We start from the raw sequence: 12,685 nt of genomic DNA on the forward strand, positions 1-12,685 counted from the left end.
ATATATATATATATAGAGGAGAAATGAAATACCAACGTGACCGGAGTAAAGAAAGGAAAGGAGAGAAGAAAAAAAATATACATAATAAATGATAATAATATAATATATATATATATAGAGGAGAAATGAAATACCAACGTGACCGGAGTAAAGAAAGGAAAGGAGAGAAGAAAAAAAAATTCAGGTGTTACAGCTATCAAAATGAATTGTTGGTAAGCGTCTCTTACTCGGTAACTGCTAACCGGGTAAAAGTCTTCTCACTCAAACTTACCAACTAAGATTCTCGATCTTTGTTGTGCATCTTATTGAAAAAGATCGTTCATCCTTATCATGTTAACCTAACCTAGCAATGTAAATTACACCTAATAACCATTTTGTAAATGACCATAAGTCTGCCTTTGATGTTAATCTAATGTAGTTTGACCTTTTCATTAACTGATCTCATGACTTAAGAACACAACTTCTCGTCTAACCACACATTTTCTCATGTGACAAGCAACCTTTCACGACTTGAGTTGGGACATTATTTTCAGGTAAGCCGTTATTAACTCGTTGCCGAGGCCCAAGACGAATAACGGACATCATTTGCATGTTTCGAGTCTTATCTCCATGTGTCATCATCCGGTCCTTTGAAAGGTCTCCTTAAATATTTTAAAATCTAACCACAATGGTGGTGTCCGATTGGTTTGAGTTTGACCTCCAAAGATTAAAAGTATCTGGAGGTCCAAGATTCGAATCCAATGAGAAATAAAAATCCTCTTGTGGCCACGGAGGTTCAAATGCAGTGACTCTGGGCTACCAGTGAAAGCAAATGGTCACTCTAAGATTAGTCAACTCGCATAACGGGTTGTATATCCAGATTAATTAAAAAAAATTAAAATTAACTTTATAACAAAAATCTGAAGTGCCTCTTAGATGATGGTATTGTTAATGCTTGTGCTTTGGCTATTATTGACCAAATTAAATATTTTAATTAAAAAAAGTTTAATTTAAGTTTAATGAAGTATTACACAAAAGAAACTTTAAGTTTAAATTTAAATTTTAATATCATAGTTGTCTTGTTTCTTTATAAAAATCTTGTCCATGTTAAGGAAAAATGTATTTTATAAACTGAAAATCATATTGAAACCTAGAGCAAAAAAGTAACGAATAATAAGAATCAAATCTTAAATCACAGAAGATTTACTAAATCAATCTAAAAACTCAAAAATTCCTCTGAAACGGTGAAATTCAGTTAAAAACATGTCATGCATAAGACGGTCTTGTGTCATATTCAAAGGGTTGATTTTATTTGAAAATTGTATTTTATTCGCTAAATCAATACAATTCCACCTAGTCAAATTGCGTCAACTTTTCTTAGGGGTTAAATGGTGACTTTCCTTACCTTCTCCATCTTACGGTTGCGTATGGTACATGAGACTGGACAAGACAGTACATGACATGACAAAAGCCACCGTCTCATGTTTGATATCACATGGGATAAGGCAAAACTCATTGTTCCTGTGTTCCATTCTCTTTGTTCCACCAAAATAGGTTAAACAAAAATCACAAGGATAAGAATCACCTCAAAAATTATTAACATAGTCTCATTTGATATATAACCCCAATATGGTATATGTATTAATGGTAACAACCGCCCGCCGCCACCGCCTTCACCACCACCACCAGCTGCCTTCGGTAGCCATTGTCGACCACAATTGGCCACCTCCTCCATGACAACCTCTTCCACAGCCATCGTCGGCTATCGCCTACCAACACCTCTACCTCTACCACATCGGCGAGAACCACATCCTCCACCACCACGGTCCACCATTTTCACGTCCTCCACAGTCACCGTTGTCCACCAACCACTATTGCATCTATTTCCACCTCCACCACACTCATCGCCTCCACCTACACTTCCACCGCTACCGATAACCAATATACCAGTCACCACCACCTCCTATCGCCTTTTGCAACCACCTCCACCGTGTCTCTACCAATTTATAAGGATCTTCTAAAACAAATAAAGCATGGTTTTCATGTGTATGAACCAGGTTTATTCGAACTACTATTAATTATATCAAATTCTTCATTCAAATTTGATGATATTATATATGTATTTATGTATATAAAAGTTATGTAAAAATGTTTATATATTAAATATTTTCGATATTTACTTTATATATGTCATTTGTAACTATTATATGATATATATATATAATCATCAAAGAACTTTTAGAAGCAACTTGTCAAGCCCTCTCTTATCCGGTTCCAATCGTACCAAACACCAAACAAACAACCTGTTATGTCTAATCCAATCTTATTTGCATACCAAATGCTACCTAAAGGTTCACCCGTTTAGAAAATTTCCTAGATCCACCACATGTAGCTACTCCTTTTATGATATTGCCTTTTGTTTTCATTTCTTGTCAACCTGGATGAAACCTTCATGTTGCCATTAGATTGGTTGTCATTTAGAAAGTAAAGACGGAATCGACCATCGTGGTTTGACACTATGCGAGCAAGTAACAATCTAAGCTCGTTTAATGTTTGAGATTGAAGGGTTCTGTTTAATGATTAATCATAATGTCCGATGGTTAAATTCACACCCATAACACTCATACGGTAAGGCACTCTCTAGTAAGACACATAAAAGCCCCGGCCCGAAAAGCCAAGTCCTAGTAAGCCCGATCAAGCCAACTCTTTCTAGGCTTGATTAAAACTCGACCCAGAAAACCTAATTGGGCCCATTTTCACACCCAAAGGCCAAAGCTTGGCGCTTCTCGGACTTATGGATACCCAACAATCGACTTACTAGCAACGGGCGGAATTGTACCCTTTTGTAGAATGTTAGTCCCTAACCTTGGGCAATCTTTTGACCTGATGAAATGGTCTCATTTTGGAAATTTCTACTTAATGTCGAACAAGAAAACTATCAAAGAAAATTTTCACCTACCATTTACATTCGCAAGGTCCTACACCATAAACATAAAAAAACGAAAAACAAGTGAATAAAACCTACTTGTTTCAATCTTCTCTAAACTACCATCAAGATTTTGGCACTACCAAGTTATCCTCGTTTCCTAGTTTTCACGTATGTTTGTTTGTCTATCTACTACCAACTACGCTAAAGTTAGCATCTACGATATTTTCGCTAAACAAGAAAACAAGGAACCCTTTTAAACCAACCTGTACGAGGATCTGATGTTCACCCTTCTTCATCGTAATCTTCATCATCTTCATCTATTCTGCTATTTAAGTTAGCAAGCTGGACTGGATCAATGGCCATTTTCTCCACATCTGCCAACGACCATCCTGGAAATTCATCAGGCTTCATTTCAATGGTCGGTGGCTTCAGTGATGATCCTGACGGAGTAACTGGTGCCATTGATATGGCTGGAGTGTCTCCGTTCTCATCCAAGTCTAAGTTAAGGTCAAAGCTGCGAATTTTAACTTGGTCTTCGGTCTTTCCAGTCGCTGAAATGTTGTGATTCTCTTTCGAGTCAGCATCTTCTACTGAATCAAGGATCGGCTTTTGTTTATTAGTATCACCTTCTTGTTTCTCGTAATTAGATGCTGCTGCTGCATTTGCTTCTTTCTCAGCTCGACTAATCCTACCACGGCCTCTGCCCCTACCCCTTCCTCTTCCTCGACCACTCCCATTTGCATAGACAGTCTCTGGCTGCAAATACACAAAATAAAGCAAGCTCGATGAAAGGACCCCAAAAAGAGGGTAACTACGTAAATTCATAACTTCAGATGCTGTATGACCAATATACAGCCCGTCTGGGGTCTTTTTTTTTGGAGGGGGGGTGGGGTTGGGGGGGATGCACGCAGATGCGCCATCTACCCATAAAAGAGTAGAGGGGTTGTTTCCTTGCAAAAAATGTGAGGAAAAAAAACAGCTTTCCAAAAAGGTGAACCAAACATGGTTGATCTAAAGAAGTCATTCAATGTAGAATTAATTGGACATAAAGACAAAAACATCATTGCACTTTCGTCGTTTTTTAATTGTACCTGAAAAAAACGACTTATCAATCACATACTTGTATTTTCATAACCATATCAATTACATCATTTTCATCTAATTGTGTAATGGTGAATTTGGGAAAAGATGGTGAGAGAAAAACAAATGATACACAAGACGTAACATCTCCACTGTTTAGGTTAGAGAAAACGGTTAAAATTAAAACAAAAATGATGTAGTTAATATCAATACACGAACATATAAGTATGTGACTGTTAATATTTTCTTTTAAGCATGTAATTGAATAAAAATGGTGAAATTTACAGTCGTTTTCATTCAATTTGAGAATGACTTGCTAAATTGAATACACATATACCACTCTATACAACAACAAAATTTGGCAGAAAAAAATACCAGCTTCGAGGTCAAAACAACTAAAGTTCAATTCCTTTATTCCATTTTCCTCCATTTCCCATTCTCTAATTTGCTGGTATGGTCATTTCCACTTGCTCGCATGCCAAAACAAACGGGACCCACGAAATAAAAATGCAAAATGACCAAAACCAATAGTGCCTAGCCTTCAATTTCAAAACTCATGATTTCTTCAAATTTTCTAGAAACACTAATGAATACAAAAAATGGTCCAAACATAGCCTGTATCAGTGTTGAATTTATAAGATGCTAGTATGACTACAGAGTGATAGAGTATTAGTGTGTTTCTTGCAAGAAAGCTAGCATCCCTACATTGGTGACGATAATTACTATAATTTGTTTGATATGTTTATAGCTTTTTTTATGCTATCAACCTCAATCCCACAACAGAGATGCATTTCTTGAATCTATTTACCAGCTAAACTAATATGAATGAAATCATCTTACCGGCTTATCCCTCTTCAGGTCCTCATCACCATCATTATGGTCATCATCAGCAACTTTCCTGCTTACCAAAGCATATCACCAATCCATATGCTGAACCGAAACTTTTGTTCTCTAAACTATGAAATTGTGAAATGAATATTATCCAAACCTTCTTTTAGTTGCAGATCTTTCTTCCCCTGCAGCATCAGAACCACCTAGGTCAGGAACCTTACCAACAATTTCTCTCAGGAAGTCAAACACATTAAAGCTCTGGACACACTGCTTTCTGCAAAACAGAAAAGAGGGAAAAATCAACCATATACAATATGTGATTATAATAATGAGGGTCAATGATGTGTGCTTACAAGTGCATAGAATTTAAAGTCTTTGCTCCCCTTTGAAGGGTGATTTCATATGTCCGGTCACAGAGATCTTGTAGAAATAGTTCCAAAGCTTTAGCTGCATTGATCAAGTAAAAGTGTAAAGCTATTACCATGAAATAAACATACTTCCTTTGTCTAATAGACCATGTTTGACTTTGAATGTCAAACCTAAAAAGTTCCGAATCACAAAAAAATGAACCTTTTACATCTGCAACAATTACTTATTTCTATTTGGGATGTTTCTTTACATTGTCATGTGGTTATAAATTTTTGTATTGATTGCAAATAAATCATATCAGCTATGAAATTGTGACGGTCTGTCTCACTCCAAAAGTCAAAACATGACAGTTGATATGGGGACCAAGGGAGTACTAGTCAACTATGCAACAGCAGTCGAAGAATTGAGAACACATGAATCCCAAACAATGGACACGTTCTAGAAGCATTGCGTAGCTTGAAAGCCAGCATGAAACTGTAACTTACATACTAGAAGAGGGACAGCCATAGCAATCTTCCCAACATCTTCGTCAGCTTGCATTATCTTTTTAATTCGAGCCTATTTAATACAGAAAATAACAATAACATAAGATATTTGGGGCATCTAACCAATGTAAAAAATAGTCATAGACGAAAAGACCAAAAAATAGATAATGAACCAAAAACAGTAAGCAAAGGTAAAAACAACTGGTCTGAAGAAGGCAGGAACATTATAAAATCAATCTATAACATCTACCTACTGCAAGGGAAGCATTTCTCATCTTCTGGGAAACAATAGATATTCATACTCAGCATTAGAAACATTCCAAATTTCAGTAGTCGTAAATTTTCTGGGGAAAATCTTGTGTACATAAAAAATTTAGCCATTGTGTTGGTACTACGACAATAAGTCATAACATAAATGAGTCATCAAGGGTAATAGGTTTTGATTTTACTTCCTCGACTTTCCCAACCTTTGTGGGCACAACCACAGGTCTTTGCCTTTAATGTATTTCAAATTAGCAACACAAAAAAGTAAAGTGTCTTCAACACTTAATAAAAGGTTAATAGAATTTCATCTTCAATTATGGGAAAGCAAAGAAAGACTGATTTTCAATTCTTCAACTTCATAAGCTTAACAAACTTTCGGTCAATTAGACAGATTGACCATCCACAGTTTCCATCGGTGATTGGTACAAGCACATTTAACTAGAATGTTGATTAACATGGCTTCAATTTCATTTGAAGCATACAAAAAAAATCTTAAAGATGCATAAAATTCAAACCCACTTGTGTGAGTCGGTAATCTTAAATGTTCAATAACACCCCCCCCCCCATAGGAACGAGTTCTATTGGGGTCTGGCTCCTTGAAAGAGCATAATTTCTGTTCAATGACATGCTTTTCATTATAAATTACGTATCATCAGAAGTTTTCCACCATAGGAAAACACACCAGTTTTTCCTAAGATTTTATTTTATTTATTCCACGTATTTAGCTATGAAAGAATCAAAGGGGGAAGATTCACACATCTGATTTAGCAATGTATTCTGGTTGAATTAAGCTACCATCCAATCTAAGAAGACAACCAAAATCTAACCTACATACCATAACGATCCTGCTCATATATCCCTAACTGATTTATTAATGGGGAACATACTTCCAGCATGCAAGAGGTGACAATCTTGAAAAGCACAAGCAAATTAACCATCATAAAGCATACAACTCCGACGTGCAACAAAATCCTAAGTTAATAATTTGGTGCAAAATACAATATAAATCGAAAGTCTATATGGCAATCAATATAATCAAAAACCACATTACAAACACAATTCTCATCGAATACTGTTATAGTTAAATTATATAAACAAAAACATGAACAAATCACATCATGTTTTATCAATCATATTATGTTTTGTGCAAATTCCAACCAAAAAAATATCGTAACCCCATAACGATGCAAACATAAATCGTGAACAGAAGAAATTCTGGGCAAAATCAATTGGTTAACAGACATTGATTGTTCAATTTTTCCTCCATAATTACACGATAATCATCCGATAACTTCTTGAACCTAACCGTGCACAAATCACAAACAAAGACACAATATAATGCAAAAGTAGCATCTGAGGGCATGGAAATGGAGGTTACGAATCCAAATTGGAGAACTTTTGAATTGTGACCTAATTTTGCGCCAACTCCACCTCGAAACACGAAAGCCGGAGTTACCAAACAAAATTACACAAGGGAAAAGGTAACAGAAGCACTCACCGCTGGGAAACGCGTATCCAGCTTCTTCCTCATAGCGTTTGAAGCACCGAAAAACCAATGAATCAAACCTCTATAAAACCTACCTAATTTCCTACCTTTAAATTCCTCTATGCAAGATGAAACCCTAGATAATAACTTGAAAATATGTGAAAATGAATAATCGGAAAAAAAAGATGAAGAGAATTCAAAAGAGCCCGAATTTATCGAGCTTCTCTTGATCGAGAGCCCCAATCCACTCGAAACTCTCTTACGAAGTGTACAAGGTATTTTGGACTCCGTCCAAATCATCGTACACGTGTCTACTAAATAAAGTACACCTGCGACAAATCTCTCTAAATTAATAGTTTAGTCCCTCAACTTCCTTTAATGACATATTTGGCCTCTGTATTATTTTTTGACATTCAACTCCTCTTGTTTTACCGAAGTACTAGAAGGGTATTCGTGCAATACAGTGAGATACATCTGGATTTTAATATTTTATTTTATTATTTATCTCAGTCAATGTTATAATATGATCTTATGTGATTTTGAGAAAACGATAATGTTTTTATTTTTTAATATATTTAAATATATCATAAAAATTTGACAAAATATATCGATATTAGTATAAAATTAATTATTTAGAATTCTTATTTTTTGTGTAATTTTTTAATTCAATTTTTTTATTATAATTTAATTTTGGTTCAATAACRAAGTAATTTATATTTGGTTTAATAATATAATTTTCTTAYAARKATAATAATTAATTATTTTGTTAGAACTCGATAATTATCCTAATTATATTTTAGATTTTTTTTATATTTTAAAATGGAATGTTTATTCTTTATTTGATTATGTTTATCCGCAGTTAGTTATACGAATTCAAACATGGAGCCATTGTGTTGGTACTTATGTATAATTTACTTATAATCTTGAATTTTAAGTAATATGCATCAATATACAATACTTCATGCATAAAAAATAATTTTTAAAAGTTTTTGTCAAATGCTTTATGATATAATATAGATTATTTAAATTATATTTTATTGTTAGCGAGTCAAACATGTAAAATTAATTAATTATAGGCCCATATCTAAAAAAGAAAATTTAAAAAGGTAGAATATCAGTAATGACACTTTTATAACATATACTATATTATAAAGTATTTGATAAAAAGTGTAACACCCCCGTCTTGCGTGGTCAAAGACGGGAGATGCCACAAGTGGCTTAAAAAAACAATATATTATATAAAACAGAGCAGATAATAAAATTTACCAAAAGATAATTACAAAACCACAAACGGAGATAACGTGTCTCAAAATACGGTCCCAAAATACCAGTATATCTACATTAGTCATCAAAACTTAACAAAAGTATGACTTAATAGTTATCTTCAATATTATCATCTCCGTACCTCTCATCCCAAAATCCCTGCTAAGTCATGTACCTACCGAGGATAAGAAAATCTCGACTGAGCTTAATGCTCAATGAACGGATAATAATAATTAAACAATAAATATGAGATAACAAGTTCAAAAGCAATTTATAAAGCCAAGTGATAATCCAAAAGAAAGTCAAAATGCCCCAAAAGCATGTCAAGGGTCCGAAGACCAAACCGCATCACAAGAACGCGTTGTTCCTAAAAGATGATCAGTCCATTCAGGCATAAGTGAGAAAAGGGGTGAGAGCACAATACAGCAATCCTCTCTATGGATTGAACCACGGCCACAATTCATTATCCGATAACGGTTCCTATGATCGATCCATACGCCCTCTATTCAACTAGTATATAATCAAGTCCACCTTTAAGGACTACAAAAACTGAGGACGCCATGATCGTTTTAGTCACCATGGAAACATCTCAATACCGGTGCTCCAGTTATTGAGTCTAAAGTAAAATGTTCCACAAATGAAGCAATCAAACAAGTCAAGTGATCAAAATGATCCATGTTTCGAATAAGAATACAAGTCATAGTTCAAAAGGAACCAAAGTTCAATAACATTTGATAAGCATAAAGAAAATTCAAAACAAATTATTCGGAATTTATCATAGATTATCCGGATTAGGAAGCTTAATGCAAATGGCTATCTCCGTGTCAAGTGAGTCTATTAGTTTTGGAATCATCTCATTTGGATCATCCATCTATTTTATATGAATTTTACAAAACTGTACATTAATCCTTAATACAGTGTAAACAGTCTTGAAAACACACTGTTTCGAGCCACTTAGAGTCTTATTTAGATTTTTGACCCCTCATGAAAGTTGTAGTATGCAGTAAGATCTTTCTGACTGCAAAATACGAGCTTATTCCGATATACGGTTTTTGAGTTATACACTGCCAAAATACAAGAGTTGCATTGTCGGTAAAATTCGATTCCGTAATTCCCGACTAACTTTTATGATCCAACTTTCATAATTCGCTACATTTACATGCTATAAACATACTAAACAGTAAAACAAGTCCAATGGTCGCTAACCTAAGCTTAATCATGCATTTTTACTTCTTTCGACATTTAACCGAACAATTGGTGTACGGTTAAACATATACCCACAATCTAACCATATTAAAACTATAATATACCTTTTTAATATATACATCAATTTAACCAGTTCTAGCATTCTAAGCATCAAATATATCATGATTTTGACAACATCAACCGTAAACTTAGACATAAAGACAATTTATAAACCGGTCTTAATAACCCTAACATAAACGCCTTAATAAAATTGAATGAAATTTATACCTTTAAGAAGGGTTTGGAGAGTGGATTCCAAATATATATTTGTTACCTCGATTCCTTAATAACTTGACGTGAAATTTAAAGAGAAGACGAGAGATTTTTAGAGAAAGAAAATGAGACGAGAGATTGAGGCGGTGTTTAAACCGTCTTCATGCATGTATACATATATATATATATATATATATATTTTTTTTTTCTTTTTTTCTTTTTCTTTAATTATATATATATATATATATATATATATATATATATAGTTTAATTATTTGAAGGTTTTAACCCTTTAAGTTTATATTCTTAATTTTATGCCAATATAGGTATAAATTCAACTTTTGACATAAAACTGGTCTGAGGTACAAGTTGGTTAAATATAAGGTACAAATATGTTATGAAAAATTCTACCAAAAATTCACTTAACCCAATTTGTACGAGTTAACGAAACACGGATATTATAATCCTCCCATTCTAAAAAGAATATTTCATCCTCAAAATTTTGATAGGGTTAGAAGATTTACATGACTCGAAAAGATAAGGGTACTCCTTTCGCATAAATTCTTCTGTTTCCCATGTGGCTTCTCGCTCGGAATGATTTTGCCATAACACTTTAACAAACGGTATTGTCCTTCGTCGCATTTGTCTCTCTTCTCGATTAATTATCGACTCGGGTTCTTCAATATAAGAGAGATCTTCTTCAACTTTGTCCAACGGATAATCAATCACATGGAGAGGGTGATAATGATATCCGCGGAGCGACGAGATATGGAAAACGTTATGGATATGTGAAAGTTGAGGAGGTAATGCTAGGCGATACGCCACCTCTCCAACCCGTTCAAGTATTTCAAAAGGTCCAATATATCTCGGACTAAGTTTACCTTTAATTCCAAATCTATGAATACCTCATAACGGTGAAACTTTTAGAAAGACGTGATCACCCGTTTGGAACTCTAAATGTTTTCGATGCTTGTCAACATAACTTTTCTGCCAAGATTGAGCCTCTTTCATTTTTTGTTTTGCGATCTCGACTTGTTCAGTATTAATCCGGACAAGTTCGGGTCCTTCAATAGCTCGTTCCCTCACTTAATTCCAACAAATCGGTGTTCTACATTTTCTACCATATAAAGCTTCGTATGGGGCCATGCCAATACTAGCTTGCCAACTATTGTTATACGCAAACTCCACAAGATATAGAGACTCGTCCCAACCACCAGACCACTCAAAAGCACAAGCTCGCAACATATTTTCTAGAGTTTGAATAGTTCGTTCAGTCTAACCATCTGTTTGTAGATGAAAAGCTAAACTCATAGTCAATCACGTACCTCAAGCCTGATGAAGACTTTTCCAGAATCAAGAAGTGAATCGCGGGCCTCAGTCCGATGTGATAGAAACTGGCGTGCCATGCAATCTCACGATTTCCCGCTGAAATAGATCGGACATTTTACTAACAGGGTACGTCTCCTGTATAGGTAGGAAATGAGTCGATTTTGTCAAACGGCCAACTACTACCCATATAGCATCATGTCGTCTCTGAGTTTTTGGCAGTCCTGTCACAAAATCCATAGATATATGTTCCCATTTTCAAACTGGAATCTCTAATAGGTTGTAACAATCCGCTAGCCCGTTGATGTTCAATCTTCACTTTCTGGCAAGTAAGACATTTTGCCACGTATTCTGCTATATCTCGTTTCATACCGTTCCACCAAAAGTACTGTTTTAGATCTCGGTACATCTTAGTGGATCCGGGATGAATTGAGAACAACGAATTATGAGCTTCACTCATAACTGCTTCTTTGAGTTCAGGATTGTCAAGTACACAAAATCGATTAGAGAACCAGATAATACCTTTATCATCAACTCGAAAATTAGACTATGAATCATCTTTAGCCTTTTGTAAGATAGCCCAAAGTTCTCCATCCTCTTGTTGAGCCTCTTTGATTCGAGATACAAGAGTTAATTCAACCGTGAGACTAGCCAAAAGTTCATTTGCACCACGATAACACGAAGTGATACCCATGCGTTCTATATCTGAAGTAATATGGGACTGAACGGTTAAAGACGATACATTACCAATGCTTTTACAGCTAAGGGCATCGGCGACAACATTGGCCTTGCCTGGATGATATTGAATTCGGACGTCATAGTCCTTAAGAAGTTCGAGCCATCGTCGTTGACGCATATTCAACTCTTTTTGCGTGAAGATGTACTTTAAGCTTTTGTGATCGATAAAAATATCACAAGTCTCTCCGTACAAATAGTGACGCCATATTTTGAGTGCAAAAATGACTGTTGCCAATTCAAGATCATGAGTAGGGTAGTTTACTTCATAAGGTTTGAGCTGGTGAGAGGCATACGCAATCACTTTGTCGTGCTGCATTAGAACACAACCAAGACCACTTTTAGTAGCATCACTATAAACCTGAAAACCTCCCGATCTAGATGGCAATTCAAGAACAGGCATTGTGATCAATCTCTTTCTCAGTTCTTCAAAACTCTTTTCCTATTCTTCACCCCAAACAAATTTAAATTCTTTTCGAA

General features: G+C 35.0%; 1 protein-coding gene across 1 annotated transcript; it reads right to left on the reverse strand.

The window, feature by feature from the left end:
* Window positions 1–2,896: 2,896 nt before the first annotated feature.
* LOC112529824 (dr1-associated corepressor-like) lies at window positions 2,897–7,691 on the reverse strand. Its single transcript, XM_025141231.1, has 6 exons — window positions 7,436–7,691; window positions 5,674–5,746; window positions 5,173–5,266; window positions 4,977–5,093; window positions 4,829–4,886; window positions 2,897–3,664 (listed from the first exon to the last, which is right to left on the reverse strand). Exons 1-6 carry the CDS (start codon window positions 7,466–7,468, stop codon window positions 3,191–3,193), a joined length of 849 nt encoding a protein of 282 aa, XP_024996999.1. The 5' UTR covers window positions 7,469–7,691; the 3' UTR covers window positions 2,897–3,190.
* Between the last annotated feature and the right edge of the window lie 4,994 nt (window positions 7,692–12,685).

The sequence above is a fragment of the Cynara cardunculus genome (genome assembly GCF_001531365.2).
Source record: "Cynara cardunculus var. scolymus isolate 2C chromosome LG 16, CcrdV1, whole genome shotgun sequence".
NCBI lineage: Eukaryota > Viridiplantae > Streptophyta > Magnoliopsida > Asterales > Asteraceae > Cynara > Cynara cardunculus.

Coding starts and splice junctions, on each gene's coding strand:
- LOC112529824 (XM_025141231.1), bottom strand. CDS start 7,468: ATGAGGAAGAAGCTGGATACGCGTTTCCCAGCG. Junction 5,267..5,673: donor GGCTGTCCCTCTTCTAGTAT/GTAAGTTACAGT, acceptor TGATCAATGCAG/CTAAAGCTTTGGAACTATTT. Junction 4,887..4,976: donor AGATCTGCAACTAAAAGAAG/GTTTGGATAATA, acceptor TTTGGTAAGCAG/GAAAGTTGCTGATGATGACC.